Here is a 27458-nt window from a genome sequence, read left to right on the forward strand (position 1 = left end):
AGAAACAGACAGACAGCGAGGAAGAGACACAAAGCGAGGTAAAGCTAAAGACGCACAAAGCGTATGAGAAAAAAGCAAGTTAAAGCTGGTACTTGTCAGGGCATAGTTGGGGTTCTCCATCTCCATGCGTTGCAGCTGTGCTCCCAGATAGACCTTGATGTCGATGCCCTTAGCTCCGGAGGAGGCGTTGAAGAAGCGCGGGGGGATCTTAGAGGCGATGTCCGGCTCCTCCCGGCCAAACCCCAGGTTATATAGGATCTCTTCTGGATCCTCTTCATAGAGGTCCAACAACTCAGACACACTGGACAGAACACACAAACCATGTATTACAGGACTCCAAGTATGAAAGCATATATAACGGCACTCTACAGCAAATGATGCAGCTAGTGAGGTTAAGTCAAATGAAAAACCTGAGCTTTAACAGAGTACCTCTGGCTAACGTCAGACCCAATATTGTATTAAACTTGATCTATTATGTCTGCTTTTGGGGTTTTCTTGGGACCTGACCTGAAATGTCCCAGTTACAGGGATTGTCATCCCCAAACCACAGCTCTTGGCTCAGGGACTGTCTACTTGTCTGCTCACCTGGACACAGTGGTGCTGCTCTTCCCTGATCCTGTTGAGTTCATACTCCTGCCTTTCTGCCGGAACTGGCTCCTCTTGTCCTTCGCAGGCATTCCATAGCTGAAGAGCAGAGTGGGCATGCAGTGATCAGTACACGAGTCACACCACAGCCACTAAGACTACTGCAGAAGACTGAACTGAGGGGGGTGAGAACTGAGGAGGGGGTGGGTGAGGAGTGGCCAATAGCATAAAGGGGGGTCTCACAGTCTCACTTACCAGGGTGTCTCTGCTTTGGCACTGTTGGGCTGAAGGTGGTTGGCTGCAGGGAGGTTAAAGAGAAAGAGAGGGGAGGGAGAAGGAAAGAGGGGAAAGAGAGAGTGGGGGAAGGAGGGAGAGAGAGGAAGATAGAGTTGAATACAGGAGCTTTGTATGCTGCTGTGTGCCGTGGTCAACTGACTATATACAGTAATTGCTGATTCCGGCATTTCTCTTCAAAGTCCATCTGTCGAAATCTAACGTTATACGCTGTTAAAAAAATTGATATAAAAGCAACAACAAATGTCTACCTTTGTAAAAATATGTTGTTGTTTTTTTACAAGAAACCACATCTAACATGCCGTCTCTTCCACATATGACAGAAGGGAAAGAGGCCAGAGTCAAAATGAGAATCCCCAGAAAATAACGAAATCCTCAGCTCTGAGACAGCAAGGAACATAATTATGGCTTGAGTACAGTAGAGACAGAGAGAAAGTGCTCCTGAAGTATGGCCTCATCTGTCAGGAGAAATCCTGCTCTCAGTCGGAAGGCCTCTTCCAGGTTGTCTTAGTGACATAAAGAATGCAAACTGAGGACTGTGGGCAATCCCCAGAAGCCTTAGTGTGGAGACCAGAGCTGGGTTCAAACACTATTCTAAATCATTTCAAATACTTTATCTGTGCATGGTTGAGTTTGCTTGGCTTGATGGACCAATAGAATCGTCCCCACAACTGTAAACCCCGCCCATCTGGCACTCCAGGCAGGCTAGAACAAACACAAAGTATTTAAAATATTTCTAATAGTACTTGAGCCCAGGTCTGGTGAAGACAGAGACAGGAGAGTACACGTTGTCTGTCAGTTGCCTGAAACTGAACAAACTCAAATCAGCCTAACTGGTTCTTCAGCCTCAAAGAGCTCGATTATCATCAAAGCATGCTTTTCCATTAAATGACTATTGTTGTGCGTGTTAGCCTGTTAACAGTAAGTTGTTGCTACTCACTGATGGAGTGGATTGGAGCCAGAAGGAAGAAGGGCCCTCATACAGGTGCCTGTTGAGACTTGTAGCATGACATGGGCACAATGGAAGACGGATCTCAAGTATGACTAGGTCCCTTTCTTTTGCTTCACTGTATTTGTATGTCCCAAATGGCACCCTATTCCCTATTTAGAGCACTACTTTTGACCAGAGCCCTATATAGGGAATAGGGTGCCATTTGGGCCACAACCTGAGACTAAGCAGGTCAGAGCAGACCATAACAGGAGCCAACCCCAGCACGACACACTAACTACCCTCCCACCGTCTCTGGTCTGCACAAACACATTAGTAATGTGTGGAGTGCAACCATGCGGGCAAGTACAAAATCTGACTGACCCCATCTCTCAGAGACGAACAACAAACGGAAGCAAATTAGGGAGCATACATCACTACAGCTGTTTCAATGGAAGAATGAGACATTCATCCACAGCTTTGACAGTCCTAGGCTTGCTCTACCAACTATGAGCCTCGACGCCATTCAATACAGGTCTGATTGTATGAATCAAATAATCTATTTAGCAAGTATAACTATCCTCTCTTCAAAGGGATGAACACAAAAAAACGTCCTATGAACAACGTGGTGCAAATGACCACACCTGGGCTCAAATACTACTACTGAAATCATTTCAAAATACATTAGCTGGCTTGATTGAGCTCGCCTGGCGCAATGGAACTAATGGAATTGTAGCAAAAGCACAAACTCATCTGGCACTCCAGGCGCCTAAAGCAAACGCTACAATTATGAAAGATATCAAATACAATTTGAACCCAGGTCTGCAAGTGACACAACAGGACATTGCTCTAAACACGGTAAGCCTACAACTATGTGACTTGAGAAGAGGGAAGTGTTGAGGGACAGACCAGATAGTTATCATGGGGGAGTAGAAAATAGCTGTATAGCAGGGCCAGAGTACATAAAAGCTCATGTATGTTCCTATTTAGATCCGAGGAGACAGTTTAAACTGAGATATATCCACTCTTTCATTATTTATCCTCCTCTACTCTTCCACCAACAGGCAGGTCACCCAGAGGGTGAAATGAGAGCTAGATATGCTATCTGATCACACACACACACTGCTCTGCTCTCCTTTCCTTTTGACTGGGAAAGCTAGGTGTGTGTCCTTGAGTCCTCATGTGCACGTCCGCTCATGAAGAGCAGTAACAGCAGGGAGTACTCCCAAGGTCCTATTGCAGCTTTAGTAAAAACTAAAGAGGCAAATCACTTCAACAACAAGAAGCTTCCAGCTCAAAATTGTTAGGACACACAGATTTCTAGGCCGTGTCTCAAAATGGCACCCTATTGCCTATTAAGAGCACTACTTTTGACCAGGATCCAGCCAGAAGTGCACTATAATATATAGGGATCAGGGTGCCATTTGGGATTCAGGTCTAGTCTCTCTCAAAACAGCTCATAAGCATCGTAAAACTGCCGTAGCAGTAGTGTGATCCTAGGTCATATTGCTCTAGTGACAGAGAGAGACACAGAGAGAGACACAGAGAGAGACACAGAGAGAGACACAGAGAGAGACACAGAGAGAGACACAGAGAGAGACACAGAGAGAGACACAGAGAGAGACACAGAGAGAGACACAGAGAGAGACACAGAGAGAGACACAGAGAGAGACACAGAGAGAGACACGTCACCCACCCTCAGCTCCCAGAAACAAGTCGTCTTCAAAGCTGCATCCATTCTTCATCACTCCTGTGAAGTAGTGATAGAAGATCTTTCATTAAGCCCTCAAACAGCACTTATACCCTACAATAGACTAAATAACCATTCACATAAAAACGTCTGCACGTGCCTGTAAAACACAACGGACATGGTTAACTGAAGGCATTTTAAACAGAGTAGCCTACTACAGACAGACACTTCAAACCACGACAAATATTTACGCTTGGTTAGGAGAAATATTTACCGTGGCTGGTTGGTAAGTGTTACCTACTGTAGATAGCACCAGCTGCACATGTAGGTTCACATTGCCCAGAAGACTTTAAAGCAAATGCAGGGAATCCAAATGTTATTCCTTTCAGTTCAGGACACTCACATCGTGCCTGGCTCTGTTTCTTACTTCGATTTAGAAGGACAATAAGATGACCTGAGCGACAGAGTTTGAGAAAGCTACCAACTGGTAACTGGTGTGTGGGTGGATGTGTAAAGCAGCTGGTTACAGAACACTCCAAAGTTCACTAGGGCTGCAAGGTGTGGTGAGAAAGTGAGTTGCAGAATACTCCACAAACACCCTCTTGACCCACACACACCATCTGCACAGATATACTAACACACATTCTCTTTTTCCATTGGAGAGTTACAGTTGTATAGCATATGACTGGTGTTGTAGGAGAAGAGGGAAATTCACCCTTGGACTGAGTGCTGCTCTGCTCATCCAGAGACGCCCCAAGAGGAGTCCTGTGAAGAGACACACACTGTTAGAGACCAGTGTCTACAACACAGAGACACACACTGTTAGAGACCAGTGTCTACAACACAGAGACACACACTGTTAGAGACCAGTGTCTACAACACAGAGACACACACTGTTAGAGACCAGTGTCTACAACACAGAGACACACACTGTTAGAGACACCAGTGTCTACAACACAGAGACACACACTGTTAGAGACCAGTGTCTACAACACAGAGACACACACTGTTAGAGACCAGTGTCTACAACACAGAGACACACACTGTTAGAGACCAGTGTCTACAACACAGAGACACACACTGTTAGAGACCAGTGTCTACAACACAGAGACACACACTGTTAGAGACCAGTGTCTACAACACAGAGACACACACTGTTAGAGACCAGTGTCTACAACACAGAGACACACACTGTTAGACACCAGTGTCTACAACAGAGACACACACTGTTAGAGACACCAGTGTCTACAACAGAGACACACACTGTTAGAGACACCAGTGTCTACAACAGAGACACACACTGTTAGAGACACCAGTGTCTACAACACAGAGACATATACAAACAATACAACTGTTTCTTATTATTAGTCAACTAACCATATACGCATGATCAATATACTATACATCCACAGATACAGTAGTCCTACATCCACAGATACAGTAGTACTAGACAGTGACTGTCATGTTCCCAGTCACAGAACAGTAACAGAGCCTCCAGTCTCCACTGTTAGTTTCATCCAGGCCTTCCTGTACACTAAGTCAAGTCTGGCTGAGCATTGTGAGAAAAAACAGCAAGTCAAACACAAGGCTCTAGTCTAAGGGCTAAAAATAGCAACGTGGCACAACATCCCTAACACCGCGCTGTGACGCTCCTAGCTCACCTCTTGGTCAACAGATCAAACAACTTCATATGGTCACTGTCCCAGACCTAATCAGGTCTATAGGCTTTCTGATGTCCTACTGTACTCGGATGCAACTATACTTCAATACTGACTGAGTCAGACCAAGTCAAGTTGATATGCTTTCTGCTCATGTAACATCTAGGACAATACCAGCATCGCAATATTTTTCCCATGGCCAAAATGAAAACACGAAGCAGAGCAAACTATTTGGTCCTTTAAAAACCTGCTGTATGTAAAATATTGTGTTCTATATCTATAAATAAATGTGACTCGGTGACAACATGTTGTTTCTAACATTAGGTCTGTTTTCTTAAAGAAATGTTTTGTTTAATTGCCACGATACTAATGAGTATCACGATGCTGGCATCGCCCCGGCACTAGTAACATCTATGTTAACAGCATGAAACAGCTGTCTGTAGGCCTATACCAGCGCCAGTCATATGACATGAACATTTCATAAAGAGACATTGACATTGTGTAAACGCTCATGATCAACATCATGTGACTTTGTTTGCTCTTTCTCTTCATCACTCCGTCTTGCTCACATCGGTTTTTTGGGGGATTTTTTACCATCTAGAATTTGACTCAAACAGATTCTAAGATCCATGGTAATGTTTGTTGAATCAACTTGAGGCAGTACAGCAAGACCAGACCAGTTGCTGATAACATAGGCCCTGGGCTAACGGAAAAACTTCCCAAAGGCATAGATAGCAGCATAAAGCGCACGGCCTTCACAAAGCAAATATAACGTCTGACAAGGAGAGAGCTGGACCACAACAGCTTCCAGATACAAGGAAACACAATACATGGTTGCTATGCTGCTCTTTCTCTGTCATTATTAAGGGCTTTACCAGGGCCCTGTCTTCTGTGTTCATTAGACATCAAACTGAAGAAAACCAATTGAAACAAAGAGGGGCTACCCTGACTGGTCCAATAAGAAACACACATTTTCGCTTTCTGTTGAACAACGTTTTACAACGTTGTCCAATGTGTGCCCTAATGTCAATTTACATGTCAATGTAGAGGTTTCATTATAACACAACATCACTATACCTGCAGTCCTTGAGCCAGCTTGCAATCTTGTTAGGGAAGCGCCCTGAGAGAAGAAAACATGTACAATTCCTATATAACATCATACTGCCTGGAACTATTCTACAATGTCCATAACCATAACAACTGGATTCAAACATCTAAATAAACAGTTTGCTGTTGGAGGATTTCATTCCTTTTTGAGCTAGTTACTAATAGAGCAATACAACCTTAAAGTAGGGTTTAATGTTTAATCATGACTTCCATGCAGCTATATATCAAGCCGTCAAAAACCCAAACCAGAATTAGTCTGCTGCTCCCTCTGTAGCTCTTCCCAACGTACCTGGCTCCTCGGCCGGGGCCGTCGTCTCCATAGTGGGCTCCGGGGACACCGTCTCCTCGCTGCAACCCTCCTGATCCTGGGTGTCCTGACTCTCAGAGGGGCCCTGCCAGGAGTCTCTGCTCTGGGCCCAGGCCCTCCTCTTCATGGTTGCTGCCTTCCATGGGTGATCTCTGCTGGGGCTCGCAGAAGTCTCACACTGCTCCATGGTCCTCTCCTGGATCCACGCGTCCTCTTCTCCACAGGCTGGGTTGCTACAGTGAGGGGCAAGTCACCTGCATTAGAGAGGAGGGAGGCGGGTGTCATGAGACTAAATGGAAGCCAAGCCTCCTCTTTAGTAATTTATGACTAGTTTATTACAGAGTTTAGTACGGCTCTCTAAATATGCTAGGTTACATTACACCACACTGGGAGGGGACACACACACACACACACACGGGCACAGTCACGCCAAGAACACACCATTTCATTCTAGAAGGAAAGCTCTGCAAACCTGGCAAGGCCTGTAATAGACCATCAAACTGCATGATAACCATGTATGCTAACAGAAAAGCCACAGCATGGAATGACAGTAACATTGAGCTGGAAACAAGCAAATGTCCAATAATCTAATAACAAAATTGACTTAGTAAAATAAGTTATTATATAAACAATGAAAAACACGACTACACAATGTTTCTTTCTATAACTTCGATGGCTAAATGAATTAAGAGCAGAACACCAAATTTATAAATGTGATAACCTCTGCAAGAAGCAAGACAACAAAACAATCCGCATGAAACGAGGCACTAATAATACCTGGTGGGGATTCCTCCTCCCTCCAGAACTAGTATCCTAAGAATCCTAAGAATACTTCCAAAGCAGTCTGAAATGTCACTTAAAAGTAGTGCCTTCCCAGCCAGGCAGAGATATGGGACAGAGGGCAGGCAGTAAGAATGGATGAGTACAGAGGAGCTAATGAGAGCTAGAAGTCCAACTGACAACAACTGGAGCAGGAAATGTCTGTTTAGTTAAAAGATTACGAGTTGTTTCCTGTTGTGGATCAGCTCTTTTCTGAAGGGAGGGATAAATGGATAGACCGATGGAGTTCTCACTGGAGTGTAGAAGCCAAACCCCGATGGACAAATGAAGGAGGCTATTATTAGGTTACTTCTATTTCCAGAGTAATCATCTGAAATAAGGAATGTGACTAAACCAACACAGACGATCACTCTGCTTTCCAAACAAACCAATGGCAGTGATGGCTAGCTATAGATGTGTGGGAATCTAAAAAGGGGTCAGTACAAAAACACAACAAATAGGCTTGCCTCTTTCAATGAAGTACAGTGAGACATCTTGATGACAGGTGTCGATCAACTTAAAACATGGGGTTTTCTGATGTCAAATAAAGTATCTGAGAATGTGTCAACACAATCCAGTCCTTCTCCTCTCTTGCACAATATTTTTTATTTCAAATCAAATATTATTGGTCACATACACATGGTTAGCAGAGTTGAATGCGAGTGTAGCGAAATGCTTGTGCTTCTAGTTCCGACCGTGCAGCAATATCTAACATGTAATCTAACAATTTCACAACTACCTTATACACACAAGTGTAAAGGAATGAATAAGAATATGTACATATAAATACAGTTGAAATCGGAAGTTTACAAACACAAACAATTTCTTGTTAAAACAAACTATAGGTTTTGGCTATAGTTTCACTTATAATTCACTGTATCACAATTCCAGTGGGTCAGAAGTTTACATACACTAAGTTGACTGTGCCTTTAACTTCTCTAGGGTAGGGAGCAGCATTCGGAATTTTGGATGAAAAGCATGCCCAAATTAAACTGCCAGCTACTCATCCCCAGAAGATATGCATATTATTAGTAGATTTGGATAGAAAACACTGAGGTTTTTAAAACGGTTTGAATCATGTCTGAGTATAACAGAACGTATGTAGCAGGCGAAACCCAGAGGACAAACCATTCAGAATTTTTTTTTTTTTTTTTGAGGTCACCCTATTTTCAATTAGTTTTCATTGGGAATCCAGATTTCTAAGGGACTTGCTTGCAGTTCCTACCGCTTCCACTGGATGTCACCAGTCTTTAGAAATTGGTTGAGGTTATTCCTGTGTGTAATGGCTTTTGGCCAAGTGAGACAGTAGCGTCCCGCCTAAACTCAGATTTTTGGATATAAATATGAACTTTACCGAACAAAACATACATGTATTGTGTAACATGAAGTCCTATGAGTGTCATCTGATGAAGATCATCAAAGGTTAGTGATTAATTTTAACTATATTTCTGCTTTTTGTTACTTCTCTTTGGCTAGAAAAATGGCTGTGTATTTCTGTGGCTATGTACTGACCTAACATAATGGCAAGGTGTGCTTTCGCCGTAAATCCGTTTTGAAATCAGACACTTTGGTTGGATTAACGAGAGGTTTATCTTTAAAATGGTGTATAATGCTTGCATGTTTGAGGAATTTTAATTATGAGATTTGTTGTTTTGAATTTGGCGCCCTGCAATTTCACTGGCTGTTGGTTAGGTGGGACGCTACCGTCCCACATACCCTAGAGAAGTTAAACAGCTCGGGAAATTCCAGAAAATGATGTCATGGCTTTAGAAGCTTCTGATAGGCTAATTGACATCATTTGAGTCAATTGAAAGTGTACCTGTGGATGTATTTCAAGGACTACCTTCAAGCGCAGTACCTCTTTGCTTGACATCATGGGAAAATCAAAAGAAATCAGCCAAGAACTCAGAGAACTCAAAGAAATTGTAGACCTGCACAAGTCTGGTTCATCCTTGGAAGCAATTTCCAAATGCCTGAAGGTACCACGTTCATCTGTACAAACAATAGTACACAAGTATAAACACCATGGGACCACGCAGCCGTCATACCGCTCAGGAAGGAGACACGTTCTGTCTCCTAGAGATGAATGTACTTTGGTACGAAAAGTACAAATCAATCCCACAACAGCAAATGACCTTGTGAAGATGCTGGAGGAAACCGGTACAAAAGTATCTAGATCCACAGTAAAAACGAGTCCTATATCGACATAACCTGAAAGGCTCCTTAGCGAGGAAGAAGCCACTGCTCCAAAACCGCCATAACAAGCCAGACTACGGTTTGCAACTGCACATGGGGACAAAGATCATACTTTTTGGAGAAATGTCCTCTGGTCTGATGATACAAAAATAGAACTGTTTGGCCATAATGACCATCGTTGTGTTTGGAGGGAAAAGGGGGATGCTTGCAAGCCGAAGAACACCATCCCAACCGTGAAGCACGGGGATGGCAGCATCACGTTGTAGGGGTGCTTTGCTGAAGGAGGGACTGGTGCACATCACAAAATAGATGGCATCATGAGGAAAGGAAATTGTGTGGATGTATTGAAGCAACATCTTAAGACAGTCAGGAAGTTAAAGCATGGTCGCAAATGGGTCTTCCAAATGGACAATCTCCCAAAGCATACTTCCAAACTTGTGGGAAAATGGCTTAAGAACATCAAAGTCAAGGTATTGGAGTGCATCACAAAGCCCTGAACTCAATCATATAGAAAATGTGTGGGCAGAACTGAAAAGGCGTGTGCGAGCAAGGAGGCCTTATAAACCTGACTCAGTTACTCCAGCTCTGTCAGGAGGAATGGGCCAAAATTCACCCAACTTATTGTGGGAAGCTTGTGGAAGGCTCCCTGAAACGTTTGACCCAAGTTAAACAATATAAAGGCAATGCTACCAAATACCTATTGAGAGTATGTAAACTTCTGACCCACTGGGAATGTGATGAAAGATATAAAAGCTTAAATAAATCACTGTCTACTATAATTCTGACAATTCATTCTTAAAATAAAGTGGTGATCCTAACTGACCTAAGACAGGGAATTTTTACTAAGATTAAATGTCAGGAATTGTGAAAAACTAAGTTTAAATGTATTTGGTTAAGGTGTATGTAAACTTCCGACTTCAACTGTACATATGAGATGAGTAATGTAGGGTATGTAAACATTATATAAAGTGGCATTTTTTTAAATTGACTAGTGATACATTTATTACATTCAATTTTTTAATATTAAAGTGGCTAGAGATTTGAGTCAGTATGTTGGCAGCAGCCACTCAATGTTAGTGATGGCTGTTTAACAGTCTGATGGCCTTGAGATAGAAGCTGTTTTTCAGTCTCTCGGTCCCAGCTTTGATGCACCTGTACTGACCTCGCCTTCTGGATGATAGCGGGGTGAACAGGCAGTGGCTCGGGTGGTTGTTGTCCTTGATGATCTTTTGGGCCTTCCTGTGACATTGGGTGCTGTAGGTGTCCTGGAGGGCAGGTAGTTTGCCCCCGGTGATGCGTTTGTCAGACCTCACTACCCTCTGGAGAGCCTTACGGTTGTGGGCGGAGCAGTTGCCGTACCAGGCAGTGATACACCGACAGGATGTTCTCGGTTGTGCATCTGAAAATGTTTGAGTGTTTTCAGTGACAAGTCAAATTTCTTCAGCCTCCAGAGGTTGAAGACGCGCTGTTGCGCCTTCTTCACCACACTGTCTGTGTGGGTGGACCATTTCAGTTTGTTCGTGATGTGTACGCCGAGGAACTTCAAACAAACGTTTCACCTTCTTCACTGCTGTCCCGTTGATGTGGATAGGGGGGTGCTCCCTCTGCTGTTTCCTGAAGTCCACAATCATCTCCTTTGTTTTGTTGACATTGCGTGTGAGGTTATTTTCCTGACACCACACTCCGAGGGCCCTCACCTCCTCCCTGTAGGCCGTCTCGTTGTTGTTGATAATCAAGCCTACCACTGTAGTGTCGTCTGAAAACTTGATGATTGAGTTGGAGGCGTGCATGGCCACGCAGTCATGGGTGAACAGGGAGTACAGGAGAGGGGTGAGAACGCACCCTCTAGCACAATATTTTTTATTTCAACTAAATTTAACTAGGCAAGTCAGTTAAGAACCAATTCTTATTTACAATGACGGCCTACCAAAAGCCAAAAGGCCTCCTGCGGGGACGGGGGCTGGGATTTAAAAAATATATAAATATAGGGCAAAACACACATCAAGACGAGACGTAAGACAACATAGCAAGGTAGCAACACATCACAACAGAGCATGATAGCAACACAACATGGTAGCAGCACAAAACATGGTACAAACATTATTGGGCACAGACAACAGCACAAAGAGCAAGAAGGTGGAGACAGCAATACATCACGCAAAGCAGCCAAAACTGTCAGTAAGTGTCCATGATTGAGTCTTTGAATGAAGAGATTAAGATAAAACTGTCCAGTTTGAGTGTTTGTTGCAGCTCTTTCCAATCGCTAGCTGCAGCGAACTGAAAAGACAAGTGACCAGGGAGGTGTGTGCTTTGGGGACCTTTAACATAATGTGACTGGCAGAACGGGTGTTGTATGTGGAGGATGAGGGTTGCAGTAGGTATCTCAGATAGGGGGGAGTAAGGCCTAAGAGGGCTTTATAAATAAGCATCAACCAGTGAGTCTTGCGACAGGTATACAGAGATGACCAGTTTACAGAGGAGTATAGAGTGCAGTGATGTGTCCAAAAAGGAGCATTGGTGGTAAATCTGATGGCCGAATGGTAAGAACATCTAGCCGCTGAGAGCACCCTTACCTGCCGATCTATAAATTATTCCTCAGTAATCTAGCATGGGTAGGATGGTCATCTGAATCAGGGTTAGTTTGGCAGCTGGGGTGAAAGAGGAGTGATTACAATAGAGGAAACCAAGTCTAGATTTAACCTTAGCTTTGATATGTGCTGAGAGCAGGATAGTGTACCGTCTAGCCGTACTCCCAAGTACTTGTATACTTGTATGAGGTGACTACCTCAAGCTTTAAACCCTCAGGAGGTAGTAATCACACCTGTGGAGAGAGGGGCATTCTTCTTACCAAACCACATGACCTTTGTTTTGAAGGTGTTCAGAACAAGGGTAGAGAAAGCTTGTTGTACAATAAGAAAGCTTTGTTGTAGACCATTTAACATACAATCCGGGGAGGGGCCAGCTGAGTATAAGACTGTATTATCTGCATATAAATGGATGAGAGCCTCCTACTGCCTGAGCTATGTTGTTGATGTAGATTGAGAAGAGCGTGGGGCCTATGATTGAGCCTTGGGGTACTCACTTGGTGACAGGCAGCGGCTGAGACAGATTTTCTGACTTTATACACCCCTCAGAGACACCAATACTCCTTAGCCGACCCACAAGAATGGAATGGTCTACCGTATCAAAAGCTTTGGCCAAGTCAATAAAAAAAGCAGCACAACATTGTTTAGAATCAAGGGCAATGGTGACATTAAGGACCTTAAACGTTGCAGTGACACATCCATAACCTGAGCAGAAACCAGATTGCATACCAGAAAGAATACTATAGACATCAAGAAAGTCAGTCAGTTGATTACTGGTGTCATGACGTCGCCTGCTTGGGTATTGCAAACCTCACCACCCCCTCTCCCTGCCTTTCCCTGCCTCTTCAACCCATGCTGTGGTCACAGAGAGGTCGTAAATTCCTGAGAATCTCCTCATGGCCAAACAGTATTAAGAGAGAGGGTAAACTTTCAGGACAAAGGAATTCTCTTCCACCTCACAGAACTTGAGGTACGAACATATTTCATATTCCTGCAAAAGTATAAAAGATCGGTGGGGAGTCCAGCTATTAACACGCCCATTGGCGACCACGTGGGAAACTCAGGAGAGACTGTGGGACTACATTACCATACCGCTGTTTATATAATAACCTCAGATATGAGGTTTACGTCTGTTTGTTGTATAAAATGAATGAGTGAGTATGATACTGTTTGTATAATTGTGTAATATGATTTTGAACTGTTTTAATGAAGAAAAATACAAGTCCCTGTTGTATTTGAACTAAATCCAAGGACCGCCTTGAGCCAGTTGGGTCAGAGACCATGGGACAGCCCCTCTCTGCTATCTGAATAAAAGCCAACTCTAAGAAATTACCATTAAACCATGTTTTTCTCCATTAGGAGGAGAACGAAGGTTGAGTTCCATTGCTGAATCTTTAACCATACCACGTGGTTAAACTCTTAAGACGAATAAGAACAAGTCGTTGATATTGACTACTAGTCTGCAGCTAGGAATTCGGTATCATTGAACGCGAAGACAGACAACCGCCGAAACATCCATTCTATAACGAATGTCACTCTGAACTCTCCACAATAACTACGACAGAAGGAACTCCAACAAAAACGAACTTCTCTCAAACGATCAAGACGACACACAATGAGCGTAAATATATATATATTGATTGCAATTGTTCCCGAATGAGTGAGCGTTCATGTGTAAGGATTAGCATGTCAATTATTATAAAGAGTATACTCTGTAGTGACTTCTGAATCGACCCCCCATCCATCCCTTTTGTCTAACAAGCCGCTATGCCGGTTCAGCCCACTAGGGCATATTTCTCCTATCATTTCATGTAACTATTTTAAGTTTGTTTGTTTATGCATTTCTGTGAATTAGTTAGTAATAAATAAATGATTTAAGACAATTGATGTATGGATGACTCATAGTGAAGACTGGGTTCGTGCAGATAATCAACAATTTACGACATTTGGAATGAGACTAACGTGAGGTACAGTAAATAAATCATTAGAGGACTATTGATCAGATATGAAAATATCTGAAAGGTTATATTGGGAAATTATAACTTTGTAATCTAATAACTTTCCCTGGTGCCCTCGAATTCATAGTTAATTAGTTACGTTATTACTCAAGTGATCGCGTAATCCCTAATTACAGGAATCTTTGATAAAAACTATAAGTCTTCAATTTAACGATAGCAAAGACACGACACTGGCAAGTTTTTCCAACACGTTTGATAAACAGGGCAAAATAGAACAGCTAGGATCAGCTTGATCTCCCCTTTAACTTCTTATGGCTGCAATCCCGGTAACGGGGTCGATATGACAACAGCCAGTGAAAGTTCAAACAATAGAAATCTCATAATTAAAATTCCTCAAACATACATGTGTTTTATACCATTTTAAAGGTAATCTTGTTGTTAATCCCACCAAAGTTTCCTATTTCAAATAGGCTTTTCAGCAAAAGCACCACAAACGATTATGTTAGGTCGCCACCAACTCAAAGAAAGATTCTGCCATTTTTCCAGACAAACATTTACATTACATTTACATTTAAGTCATTTAGCAGACGCTCTTATCTAGAGCGACTTACAAATCAAAGAGAGGAGTCACAAATAGCACAAAGAGATAAATTCATCACTAACCTTTGATGATCTTCATCAGATGACACTCATAGGACTTCATATTACACAATAGATATATGTCTTGTTCGATTAAGTTCATATTGATATCCAGAAAACCTCTGTTTACATTAGCGCCATGTTCAGAAATGCCTCCAAAATATCTGGAGAGCCACGTCAAATAACAGAAATACTCATCTTAAACTTTGATGAAAGATACATGTTTTACATAGAATTAAAGATACACTTGTTCTTAATGCAACCGCTGTGTCAGATTTCAAAAATCTTTACGGCAAAACACAATATTCAATAATCTGAAAACAGCGTTCAGCCACAAAAGCAAGCCATACAGTTACCCGCCCAAATTGTGCAGTCAACAAAACTCATAAAAAGCATTATAAATCTTAATTTACCTTTGCTGATCTTCGTCGAAATGCACTCTCAGGACTCCCACAAGAAATGTTTGTTTTTTTCGGTAATGTCCATCATTTATGTCCAAATTAGAGGTCGACCGATTATGATTTTTCAACGCCGATACCGATACCGATTATTGGAGGACAAAAAAAGCCGATACCGATTAATCGGCCGATTTATAAAAATAAAAAAATCTATATATATCACACACACACACACATTTTTGTAATAATGACAATTGCAACAATACTGAATGAACAATGAACACTTTTATTTTAACTTAATATGATACATAAATACACACACACACAGCTCTGAAGTGACAATGATACTGAAGAGTCTGCTTAGGAGACAATACTCTCAACTGTTTGAATAAAAATAGAGTTTAAGTTACCTGTGATGAATGTTGAAAACAAAAACTGTAATTTCTATATGCAGGAAATCCTATTTTAAATATTGGGCATGGTAAGAATTGACGACCAAATTGCGAGTCATAATTCCCATGACACCTTCTAGCATAATCTGAAAAGCGGTTCCTTCATTTATTCCATAGGATATTTTTTAGATTCACTTAAAATAAGGTCTGTGTAGGCTTACACCACCGTGTCAATTTTATAACTGTGTAGATATCCATAGGACAAGGTAACTCTGATCAATATTGGCTAAATGTAAGCGAAGATCTTTTTTTTTGTAGAGTGGATTATGAAAATATATTGACAAACGTTACCAAGATTGGATCCCCCGAGCCGACAAGGTTAAAAATCTGTTCCTAGGCCGTCATTGAAAATAAGAATGTGTTCTTAACTGACTTGCCTAGTTAAATAAAGATAAAATAAAGGTCAATTTTTTAAATATATATTTATATATAATATATATATAAATAAATAAACAAATAAATAAAATAAATAAAATAAATTCGGCAAATCAGCGCCCAAAAATACCGATTTCCGATTGTTATGAAAACTTGAAATCGGCCCCGATTAATCGGCCATTCCGATTAAATCGGCCGACCTCTAGTCCAAATAGCTATTTTTGTCGCGTGTTTGGTATACAAATCCAACGTCAGGAAAGCGCGTTCACTAAAACCTGACGAAATGTCCAAAAGTTCCGTAACTGTCCGTAGATACATGTCAAACGATGTATTGAATCAATCTTTAGAATGTTGTTAACATACATCTTGAATAACGTCCCAACCGGAGAATTACATTGACTTCAGATGAGCGATGGAACGGAGCTCCCTCTTATGTGAAGGCGCATGGTGAAAGAATGGTCACCTCATGGCAGTGGTGACTCATTCCTGTCTCCTTCGGCCCCCCTTTACAGTAGAGACATCAGACAAAAAAACTAATCCATATCTCACTGTAATTTCAATGGGAGCTTGGTTGAAAATCTACCAGCCTCAGAATTTCCACTTCCTGTTTGGATTTTTTTCCTCCGGTTTTTGCCTGCCATATGAGTTCTGTTATACTCAGACATAATTCAAACAGTTTTAGAAACTTCAGAGTGTTTTCTATCCAATACTAATAATAATATGCATATATTAGCAACTATGACTGAGGAGCAGGCCGTTTACTATGGGCACCTCTGTGCACCGTTCATCCAAGCTACTCAATACTGCCCCTGCAGCCATAAGAAGTTAAATAAAGGACGTACCATAGCTGCCATCCAAGCAATGGGAACCTCCCCAGAAAGGTGAGAGAGGTTAAAAAGGTCAGAGATAGGCTTGGCGATGATAGGGGCAACAACCTTAAAGAAGAAAGGGTCTAAACCATCTGACGCAGATGTTTTTTTTTCTTTTCGTCAAGTTTCAGAAGCTCCTTTAGCACCTCGGACTCAGTGACTGCCTGCAGGGAGAAACTTTGTAGCGGGGCAGGGAAAAAGAGGGAGAAGTATCGGGGATCGTCGCATTAGAAGGGGTGGGAGATGAGGAAATATTGGACGGGCAAGGAGGCATGGCTGAGTCGAATAGGAATCCTGACTTAATGAAGTGGTGATTAAAGAGCAAAGCAATGTGCTTCTTGTCAGTAACAACCACATCATCAACATAAAGGGACATGGGCAGCTGTGAAGAGGTTTTATTCTCCAGGTTTTTAACCGTTTTCCAGAACTTCTTGGGGTTAGACCCACAGAGAGAGAACTGCTCCTTGAAGTAACTAGCTTAAGTGCACTTGTTTCTCATTTGCCTGAACGAGAGCCAGTCAGCCTGAGTATGTGTGTGCTGAGCCTTTCGCCAAATGCAATTCTTGAGGTGGCGTAACTGTGCAAGATCACGGTCGAACCAGGGGCTGAACCTGTTTTTAATATCTTTTTCTTTATGGGGGCGTGTTTGTTAACAATATCACTGAAAATATCAAAAAAGAAGGGCCAAGCGTCTTCGACAGAGGGGATCGAGCTGATTCTATACAATTTTACACAGGCCAGTTCATGAAGGAATGCTTGCTCATTCAAGGTTTTTTAGCAGACTATCTATGACAAATCAGGACAGGTCGTTTCACTGAGCAGCCATTACGAACACAGGCTGTAAAACAGTGATCACTAAGGTCATTACAGAAAACACCAGACTGATACCTATCAGGATTATTTGTGACGATAACATCAAGAAGAGTATCCTTTTCTGGGTGTTTGCAGTCATACCTTGTGGGATTGGTAATAATCTGAGAAAGATTTAGGAAGTCCCATTGCTAAAGGACTTGTTCAGGTGGTTTAAACATGTCCCAGTTTAAGTCACCTAGCAGGACCAATTCAGACTTAGTGTAAGGTGCCAGGAGAGAGCTTAGGGCAGGTAGGGTACAGGCCGGTGCTGATGGAGGACGATAGCACCCAGCAACAGTCAACAAAGAGCTATTTGAAAGTTTAATACTTAAAACCAGCAAATCAAATTGTTTGGGGATAGCCTTGGTGAAGACAACCGAGCACTGAAGGTGATCCTTGGTAAAGATTGCCACTCCCCCACCTTTGGAAGATCTGACCAGAAAGGTTAACATCAGTATTCAAAACACCCTTCCTTAACCATGTCTCAGTAATGACCAACACATCTGGATTGGAGCTGTGAACCCACACTTTAAAATTGATCAATTTTAGGTAATAAGTTTCTTGTGTTAACGTACAGAAAACCCAGGCATTTACGAGAGCAGAAATCAGCGAAGCAGATATCAGAGCACAAGTCAGAAAAGGGCTAGCAACAGTAGGTGGGCCAGAGTGTACATGCACATTTCCAGATAACATCAACAGTAATACAATCAAGGCACGGCATAAGACAGGGAGAGCTCTGCAGTTATAATTTATGACATCTGAATGTGCATCAGATCACAACAAGAGCATATTGTACAGCAATTTCATCAGGTAACATGAATACAAAGCCGGCAAAGGTTGTTAGAATAGGATGGGAGGACAAAGTCAGCGTAACCAATAGACTGTCAGAGTCGAGTGTAGGAACAAACAGTCTGTCCCACGGTTGGGTAAAGAAAATTCAGTCAACAAAGCATGCAGGAGACGTGAGGCAAATAGCAATTTTTAAATATATAATGACTTGGGGCTAGCCATTGTAAGTTCAGAGTCACTGCTCGGGAGGGGGGGGGGGGGGGTAGACAACCACGGCAGATGGTGAACAGCTCGCCAGGTGGAGTCCAAGCAGCAGTGCAGCAGGCAACGGGAGTAGGTGTCACATCCACTTGGGAGAAGCTTTTACTTCTGTAGGAAGTATCTCCCCATATTAGTCAATGTTCCCAAGCAAAACATCCCAATCAATCATATCACATTCTTCCAAGGCTCGACACTGAATCCATAATAGTGAAGTTCTAGACATAGCCTTCAACATTGGTTGGCGACTTGGCAGTATACGGGCGGCAGTTAGCCGAGCGGTTAAAAGCATTGGGCAAGTAAACGAAAGGTTGCTGGTTAAAATCCCTGAGCAGACTGAACAATCTGTCGATGTGTCCTTGAGCAAGGCACCGAAAAGACTAAAATGTAAATGTAATGATATGCAAAGTGACAGTTTCCAGTCCATCTTTGAAATGGAGGGAATGGGATGTTCTTCAGCTGTAAACACAACCCCACAGCCTTCCTCTCTCCACTCCATTTTAGACCTGTGGAAAAACATCCACTTTACTAAACAATCATGTCTGTACAAGGCTACATACTCTGCTTTAAATGGGTACATGCTGGGGGAGATGGATTGGGGAAGCTCCCCTTTATCTAAATAACTGCCTCCCAACTCAGTGAGGGCAAAGGCCTACTCCTTCCACTGCCTATGAGAGATTGAGAGAGATATGGGAGAGAGGGAGGAGAGACTCTGCAACAGACAGATCAGTCAGCCCAACTGTGTGCTGCACATGACAAAGCCGTCTTCCCTCAACTCTTCCACCTCTCATCATTTCTTTTTCTTAGGGTATTCTCTTCAGTGGGACAGGAAGAACAGGTGTGTGTGTGTGAGAATGAGAGAGCGAGATGGACAGGTCACCACTGTCTGTCAGTGCCATGACAGATGTGCTTCTCCTCTGGCTTGCTACACTACTCGACAACAGTACAGCTGTGGATGTCATAAGGCCTACCTTGCTACGTTCTGTTCTGAACAAATCAGTTCTGTTCTACACACGGACAATCAGTTAGAGAACCCAGGCTAGCAGCATTCATTCATTCATTGTGCTTCCTGAAGACAGATCCTGATTTTTGGCCTAAGAGACAGTGCCTACATCCCAAATGGCACCTTATTCCCTATATAGTGCACTTATTATGACCATGGCCCTATAGTGTACTATATAGGGAACAGGGGGCCATTTGGTACGTACCCTGAGACACAGAGGAAGTAATCTAGCAGCTTAAATCATCTCTGAGCCCAAATATACACAGATGCAGAGTCTCATATGCAGATAAGATGTTGGATAAACAAGTGTGAGAAAGAAGGAAAGAGGCCAAGACGGATTAGTGTAGTGAGGGGTCGCTTTATTATAGCAACTGTGTTGATAATCACTCTTTGCACTTATAGGCCTATCCACCGGATCAGACACCCAAACTGACTAACAACGCCTTGGATACACCCCAAATGGCACCCTATTCCCTACATTGTGCACTACTTTGGACCAGAGCTCCATGGGTAATGCACTATATAGGGAATAGTGTGCCATTTGGGACACACCCCTTGCCTGGAGCAAAGATACTAGCTATTTCGTATCAGGGTGTGCTAGGCCAGGCCGTTTGAAACTGTCATCTCCAGTCCTTACCTCCTTATAAATATTTTTTTGTGCTGACACTGCAGAACAATAGTGGATTGCTGTACAGAGTACAGACTTTCCCTGTCTGAAAGGCAGACAAACCAAGCACAGCACAGAGAGACTAGAAGGGAAACGTTAGCTTAGCAACAATGACCATGGTAAACACCTGGGCTGGAGCTGAAAGTCAAGGACATAGAGAACAGAACAGCTGGAGTTCAGTGGGAGTGTGCTACAAAAGTGTGTGTATGTATGTATCCTACAGCACGTCTCTGCTGGCCCAGCTTGGTCAGAATAAACACTACTCTGCTGCTGGTCCAGCTTGGTCAGAATAAACACTACTCTGCTGCTGGTCCAGCTTGAACAGAATAAACACTACTCTGCTGCAGGCCCAGCTTGAACAGAATAAACACTACTCTGCTGCAGGTCCAGCTTGGTCAGAATAAACACTACTCTGCTGCTTGCCCAGCTTGGTCAGAATAAACACTACTCTGCTGCTGGTCCAGCTTGGTCAGAATAAACACTACTCTGCTGCTGGTCCAGCTTGGTCAGAATAAACACTACTCTGCTGCTATCTCGCCTATTAACATCAAACCCCCTCAAGACCAAACATGTTGTAAAGAGGATATCTATATTTAGGTCCCAGTTTGCACCCCCTACACACATCAGCCCCTCTACCCCCTGACCCCTTTCAACAGAACTAAGGATGTCTCAGTTCCCACATCATGGGCCAAATGTGACCCATCATCCATCCACCCATCGTGATGTGACAGCCCCCACGTCCCAAACACCCAAGCTGCTGAACAGCAACAAAGATAGACAAAGACACCGCACTGTTGGATACAGACACACACAGACAGACCAGGGTTGTGTCCAGTAGGCACAAAAGGAAATGCGCCGAAACTGAGTGAAGCGGCGAGGTCCTAACTGAATATAGGCGGCAGGTAGCCAGGTGGTTAGAGCGTTGGACAAGTAACTGAAAGGTCGTTGGTTCGAATACCCAAGCTGACAATGTGAAAAATCTGTATTGTGTCCTTGAGCAAGGCAATCAACCCTAATATGCTCCAGGAGCGAGGTACAGCTGACCAACAACACATTTCACTGCATCTATCCAATGTATTAGAATAAAAACATTTATGAACTTGTCCATTAAGAAACATTTGTTTAACTGTTCAATTGCAAAATGTTTTGCTACGGTGAACCATAATGAACACGATCCAAGCATCAACTCCCAAGTCCCGACAAAACAAAGCACTTGTTAGTAAGAACTCCACTTAGCCAACAAGTAGGTTAACATGTAAACAGTTAAGTCCTCATAGGAGCAAAGATCCTGAAAGAACATCCTGAGATTAACGGACAACTCAGGAGTGTAGGCCTACAAGTTATTTAATCATGCTTCCAACCCCTTGGGTTGTGTGTGTGTGTATGTCTCTGGGGTGGGGTGGGGGGTTAACTTTAAAGCATCGGCAAATAAAAATTCTCTGTCTAGTTTCTCAAGGATCTTGCCTCTAGGGACAAACTACTATGCTGTTTTTCTTCTTTCCCATCTATCGGTTATGTATGACCTTTTAAAACAAACATCATTTCACAGCAGCACTACTATGATGTTTTCTTAAGCAGAGTTCAAATGGCTGGTCAAAATGGGTCAACCACAGTATCGAATCTTACTACAGCTCTATCTTACGAAATAAATTGATCTAAATGAGAATGACCTAAAAATAAAGGTTACATGATAAGGAACATAGGCTACTTCTGGAAAAATAGGCCTGCTATATCTGTGCAAACAATGGCATTTCGTTATGCCAAACTTCTTTCATCAAGTTCAACACATTCTGTGGTCAATTATGACGCAGTCTGCATCCCAAATGACACCTTATTCCCCACACAGTGAACTACTTTTGACCAGAGCCCTATGGACTCTGGTCAAAAGTAGTGCACTATATGGAGAGAATCGGTTCTGAGCCGCACCTGCTTTGTCTAGAACGGTAACAGAATACCTCGGCCTCCAGCCGCCTTACTGCTTCGTCACACGCACACAGCCTCCTGACCTTTTCTTCTGATAAAAGTGTCTAACTAGCTACCAACTTGGGCAGTTGGCTACTACTGCAGCACACTGACTGACACAAATACCCTCCATTCTCTATTGTGATATTGTTTCAGAGAGCAGGGTAGCGCAGGGCGTCGACCTGATTCAGTGGAGGGCTGAGGTGGGTCACCTTCCTGTGGCCTTTCTCTTTGTTCTCCAGGGAGTCTAGGGAACCAGCCCCAAGACCATTTGAAACCAACAGGCACTAAGGACTGGAGATATAGAGCTAAACTACCAACTCAATAACATGACAGGGATGGGGTGTGTCTCTGGGTAGCCTGTGACGTAGGCCAAAAAATTAAAAATTAAAAGGGTTGCGCCATAAGGCCAAAAAACCTAGGCCTTATTTTTAACAAAATGTTGCAATTGCGATTTGACTTGTGATTTAGAGCCAAAACATTTGGGTGAACTGTTGGAATCACAGAAATATAATAATTATTCAAATTCTATAGCTAGAATATAATAGTGGGCACTTTGAATACAGTGTTGTTTGACATGCCAACGAATGGAAACGCCAGGGGTAATTGTTGACAAGTGTTTCCTAGGGAACCCTATAATCTCTGGCTACATTTAATGTTCTCTCTTAGCTACTTCATGTAGCTAACATATTCATGCTTCGCGTATTCCTCTTTGATTTAAACAATACTGTTGCACAAACAATATGGTGAATGCTGATTTAGGTCTACACTATCACTGGTATTTGGCAGGCTGTATAGCTAATTGCATTTATTAGATAACTAGCCAGCTAACTAGAAATTAGCATTAGCGGCTAACAAGCTTTAGGCCCAACTTGCTAAGAAAAGACAAACTAGGTGTTCGCAGATGTAAGACACACAAATGAATAGTGTAATTATAGAACGCTAGTGGATTTATATTAAGAAGCAAAGTGAAAAAATGCATTGCTGTCATCAACATTGCATGTGCTCTGTTGACCATGAAGTGTCTTGTGGTGGAGGAACAACAAAAGTGCTCCTTGACAGGGGGCGGGGCTAGGTATGTGTGGAAAGCGGCATGGAGAGATGGTATACATAAACATTGTATATACACTGTGTATATATATATACACACACATATGACATTTGTAATGTCTTTATTCTTTAGGAACTTCTGAGAGTGTAATGTTTACTGTTCATTTTTATTGTTTATTTCACTTTTGTATATTACATACTTCACTTGCTTTGGCATTGTTAACATATGTTTCCCATGCCAATAAAGCCCCTTGAATTGAGAGGAGAGAGATGACTCAAGTAGCCTAAATCCCGAACAAACCTGAATGATCCACCTAAGTCAAAGAGTCTCAAACGCTCACTAAATATTATAACTTTGACATTTCCATCTAAATAACTCAAATATGTAAAAGACTGCATTTTATTTAGGAACATTTTTACCCATTGCTTATAGCAACCTTCAGCATTTTGGTATTTTAGTGAAGCTCACATTCCAACAGGGTAGAGCTTAGGCCTACGTTTCCACTTCAATTTAAACAAAGCGTCGTCGTGGCATTGTGAAGGTAAGATAAATCTTGGATACATTTTGAGGAAGATCAAACTGTGCTTGACCTCAAGAGGCTCCAGGACTGACATGGCGGAAACACTCTCCAGAGAGTGAGAGTGGGAGTGAGCTTGAGAGTGAGCTTGAGCTTGAGAGTGAGCTTGAGAGTGAGTGTGAGCTTGAGAGTGAGTGTGAGCTTGAGAGTGAGTGTGAGCTTGAGAGTGAGTGTGAGCTTGAGAGTGAGTGTGAGCTTGAGAGTGAGTGTGAGCTTGAGAGTGAGCTTGAGAGTGAGAATGGTTGTGAGTGTTTGTCACTTTAACCCTCGATCCCCTTGTAGAGTCGAGCAGACCGGAGGTAACCACTAAGGATGTATCCCAAATGGCACCCATAATCCCTATATAGCACACACATTTGGGGCCCTGCTCAAAAGTAGTGCACCATTAAAAGTGCTTTTATACCTTCAGATGTAATAATGCTGTAATTACACTAGTGAAAACATTATATTAACATGTGGTTATATAGTACCCATGAGGATCATTTAACATAGCTTTGCATGAGTTTCAGTCATATGACTGTCAATGAGCTGCAGGCTAGAAGTTAGGCCCTAGGCCTTAATGACCAGGTAAAAGAGAGGACTGTAATAAACTGTTCAGTTCCTCTCTGGCTGTTTGCTTTCCTCATTGTTCCTGCTCACTGGTACACTTTGTATGCTGAACATGCTGTTACAGGGACAAGAAGAGGAGAACAGGGGTAGGGGAGCTCTGCTATGCACCAGCCAGCAACACAGAAGGACACAAACTATTAGAGCTATCCTACTAAGTCGCTCTGGATAAGAGCGTCTGCTAAATGACTTAAATGTAAATGTAAATGTACTGCATCTTCAGGCTTTATAACATGTTTTATAAGCAAAGTCAACTCACCATTTGCAAGACAGAGGTCAGGGGTTAGGCTAGTTAAAACTTTATGGGCCAAGTCCTAATCTACAGATCACATGCTTCATACAAGACCCATGAATAACCATAAAACTACAAAGGCCATCTATGAGACGGTCACATATCACTGTCTGGCAAAACAGCATTATGACTTCGGCCTAATTAGAATTCAGTGATTTTGTCATTTCTCTCACACTTTAATCTTACCATTAATTAGATCTACATGCATCTCTCGGGAGCTTTGCCTAATGCTCACAAATTCACTGTAAAGTTTGGACCAGTCCTGCAGACAGACATGAGACTCAATTGAGGAGAAGGAGTCGAGTCATATGAGACTAACAGTGCTTCTCGGAAAAACATCTTGGAATTCAAAGTGACCAGCTCCACAATCTGCAGCAAATTCATTTTTCAGCACCTGCTTTATCCAAGCCCCCTGCAGGGCGCTTCCACAATGAGAGGACTGGATAGACTGACTGCCTCTTTGCCAAAAACAGTCTGGGAACATTGTCCTGTACTGTGTTCACCTGCTGAGGCTGCCTACCTGCCTGTCCACATGCCGGTCTGTTTGCCTGTCCGTCCACATGTCCGCCTGTCCGTCCACATGTCCGTCTGTTTGCCTGCCTGCCTGTCCGCATGCCCGCCTGTTTGCCTGTCCTCATGCCCGCCTGTTTGCCTCTCCTCATGCCCGCCTGTTTGCCTGCCCATCCGCATGGTTGCCTGTCCTCATGCCCGCCTGTTTGCCTTTCCGCCCACATGTCCTCATGCCCACCTGTTTGCCTCTCCTCATGCCCACCTGTTTGCCTCTCCTCATGCCCACCTGTTTGCCTCTCCTCATGCCCACCTGTTTGCCTCTCCTCATGCCCGCCTGTTTGCCTTTCCGCCCACATGTCCTCATGCCCGCCTGTTTGCCTCTCCTCATGCCCGCCTGTTTGCCTTTCTGCCCACATGTCCTCATGCCCACCTGTTTGCCTCTCCTCATGCCCGCCTGTTTGCCTCTCCTCATGCCCGCCTGTTTGCCTCTCCTCATGCTCGCCTGTTTGCCTCTCCTCATGCCCGCCTGTTTGCCTTTCCGCCCACATGTCCTCATGCCCGCCTGTTTGCCTCTCCTCATGCCCGCCTGTTTGCCTCTCCTCATGCCCGCCTGTTTGCCTTTCCGCCCACATGTCCTCATGCCCGCCTGTTTGCCTCTCCTCATGCCCGCCTGTTTGCCTTTCCGCCCACATGTCCTCATGCCCACCTGTTTGCCTCTCCTCATGCCCGCCTGTTTGTCTCTCCTCATGCCCGCCTGTTTGCCTTTCCGCCCACATGTCCTCATGCCCGCCTGTTTGCCTCTCCTCATGCCCGCCTGTTTGCCTCTCCTCATGCCCGCCTGTTTGCCTCTCCTCATGCCCGCCTGTTTGCCTCTCCTCATGCCTGCCTGTTTGCCTCTCCTCATGCCCGCCTGTTTGCCTTTCCGCCCACATGTCCTCATGCCCGCCTGTTTGCCTCTCCTCATGCCCGCCTGTTTGCCTCTCCTCATGCCCGCCTGTTTGCCTCTCCTCATGCCCGCCTGTTTGCCTCTCCTCATGCCCGCCTGTTTGCCTTTCCGCCCACATGTCCTCATGCCCGCCTGTTTGCCTCTCCTCATGCCCGCCTGTTTGCCTCTCCTCATGCCCGCCTGTTTGCCTCTCCTCATGCCCGCCTGTTTGCCTCTCCTCATGCCCGCCTGTTTGCCTCTCCTCATGCCCGCCTGTTTGCCTCTCCTCATGCCCGCCTGTTTGCCTCTCCTCATGCCCGCCTGTTTGCCTCTCCTCATGCCCGCCTGTTTGCCTCTCCTCATGCCCGCCTGTTTGCCTCTCCTCATGCCCGCCTGTTTGCCTCTCCTCATGCCCGCCTGTTTGCCTCCCCTCATGCCCGCCTGTTTGCCTCTCCTCATGCCCGCCTGTTTGCCTCTCCTCATGCCCGCCTGTTTGCCTCTCCTCATGCCCGCCTGTTTGCCTCCCCTCATGCCCGCCTGTTTGCCTCCCCTCATGCCCGCCTGTTTGCCTGTCCGTCCACATGTCCCCCTGTTTGTCTGTTTGCCTGTCTGGCCAGCAAAGCTATACCACCAGCCAAGAATACAGCAACACACCATGTACCGTCCAGCACCATTATCATATTGTAAATCATTAACACCCAACAAGGTCAGCGTTGCCCTGGGCTTCCGTTTGACTAGTGTAAAACAAACATTTGGAGCGATAAAGAGGCTAGGAGAGATAGATGGGCAAAGAGGTATTAGAGGTAGAGAGAGCAAGAGAGCTGTAGCAATGCAATAACCCTGGCAGAGGATTGTTACATTAGTGGCTTACTTTTCATATTACAGCTGAGAATGAACAGTTAAAGTTGTTATTGACAAATGAAAACATGTCAGTTTGTCACTTTCACGAGGTTAGAGTAACAACACGTTGAGCTACTTAAGACATTGGCTCAAATCAAGGTTACGCCTTTAGATAGAGAAAATGAACAACTATGGAAGATTTGGCACTTTAATTTTCAATCCCAACCCCCGGCCTGGTCTGCTTGGTCTATTTCGCAATCATTCCC

The 27458-nt window shown here is 43.6% G+C and overlaps 1 protein-coding gene across 4 annotated transcripts in view; it reads right to left on the reverse strand.

The window, feature by feature from the left end:
* itprid2 (ITPR interacting domain containing 2) overlaps positions 1–27458 on the reverse strand; it is a 52344-nt gene that overhangs the window by 17440 nt on the left and 7446 nt on the right. For 2 of the 4 annotated variants that reach the window (XM_071341389.1, XM_071341392.1), the window contains exons 2-8: positions 6552–6802; positions 6233–6275; positions 4213–4262; positions 3504–3557; positions 841–883; positions 586–684; positions 93–301 (exon numbers count right to left, since the gene is read on the reverse strand). In XM_071341389.1, the coding sequence (XP_071197490.1) occupies positions 93–301; positions 586–684; positions 841–883; positions 3504–3557; positions 4213–4262; positions 6233–6275; positions 6552–6802 (749 nt within the window). Of the gene's footprint in view, positions 1–92; positions 302–585; positions 685–840; positions 884–3503; positions 3558–4212; positions 4263–6232; positions 6276–6551; positions 6824–7346; positions 7502–27458 lie in introns of those variants that run through there. The other 2 variants (XM_071341391.1, XM_071341390.1) reach the window with 2 other exon arrangements.

The sequence above is a fragment of the Salvelinus alpinus genome, chromosome 14, assembly GCF_045679555.1.
Source record: "Salvelinus alpinus chromosome 14, SLU_Salpinus.1, whole genome shotgun sequence".
NCBI lineage: Eukaryota > Metazoa > Chordata > Actinopteri > Salmoniformes > Salmonidae > Salvelinus > Salvelinus alpinus.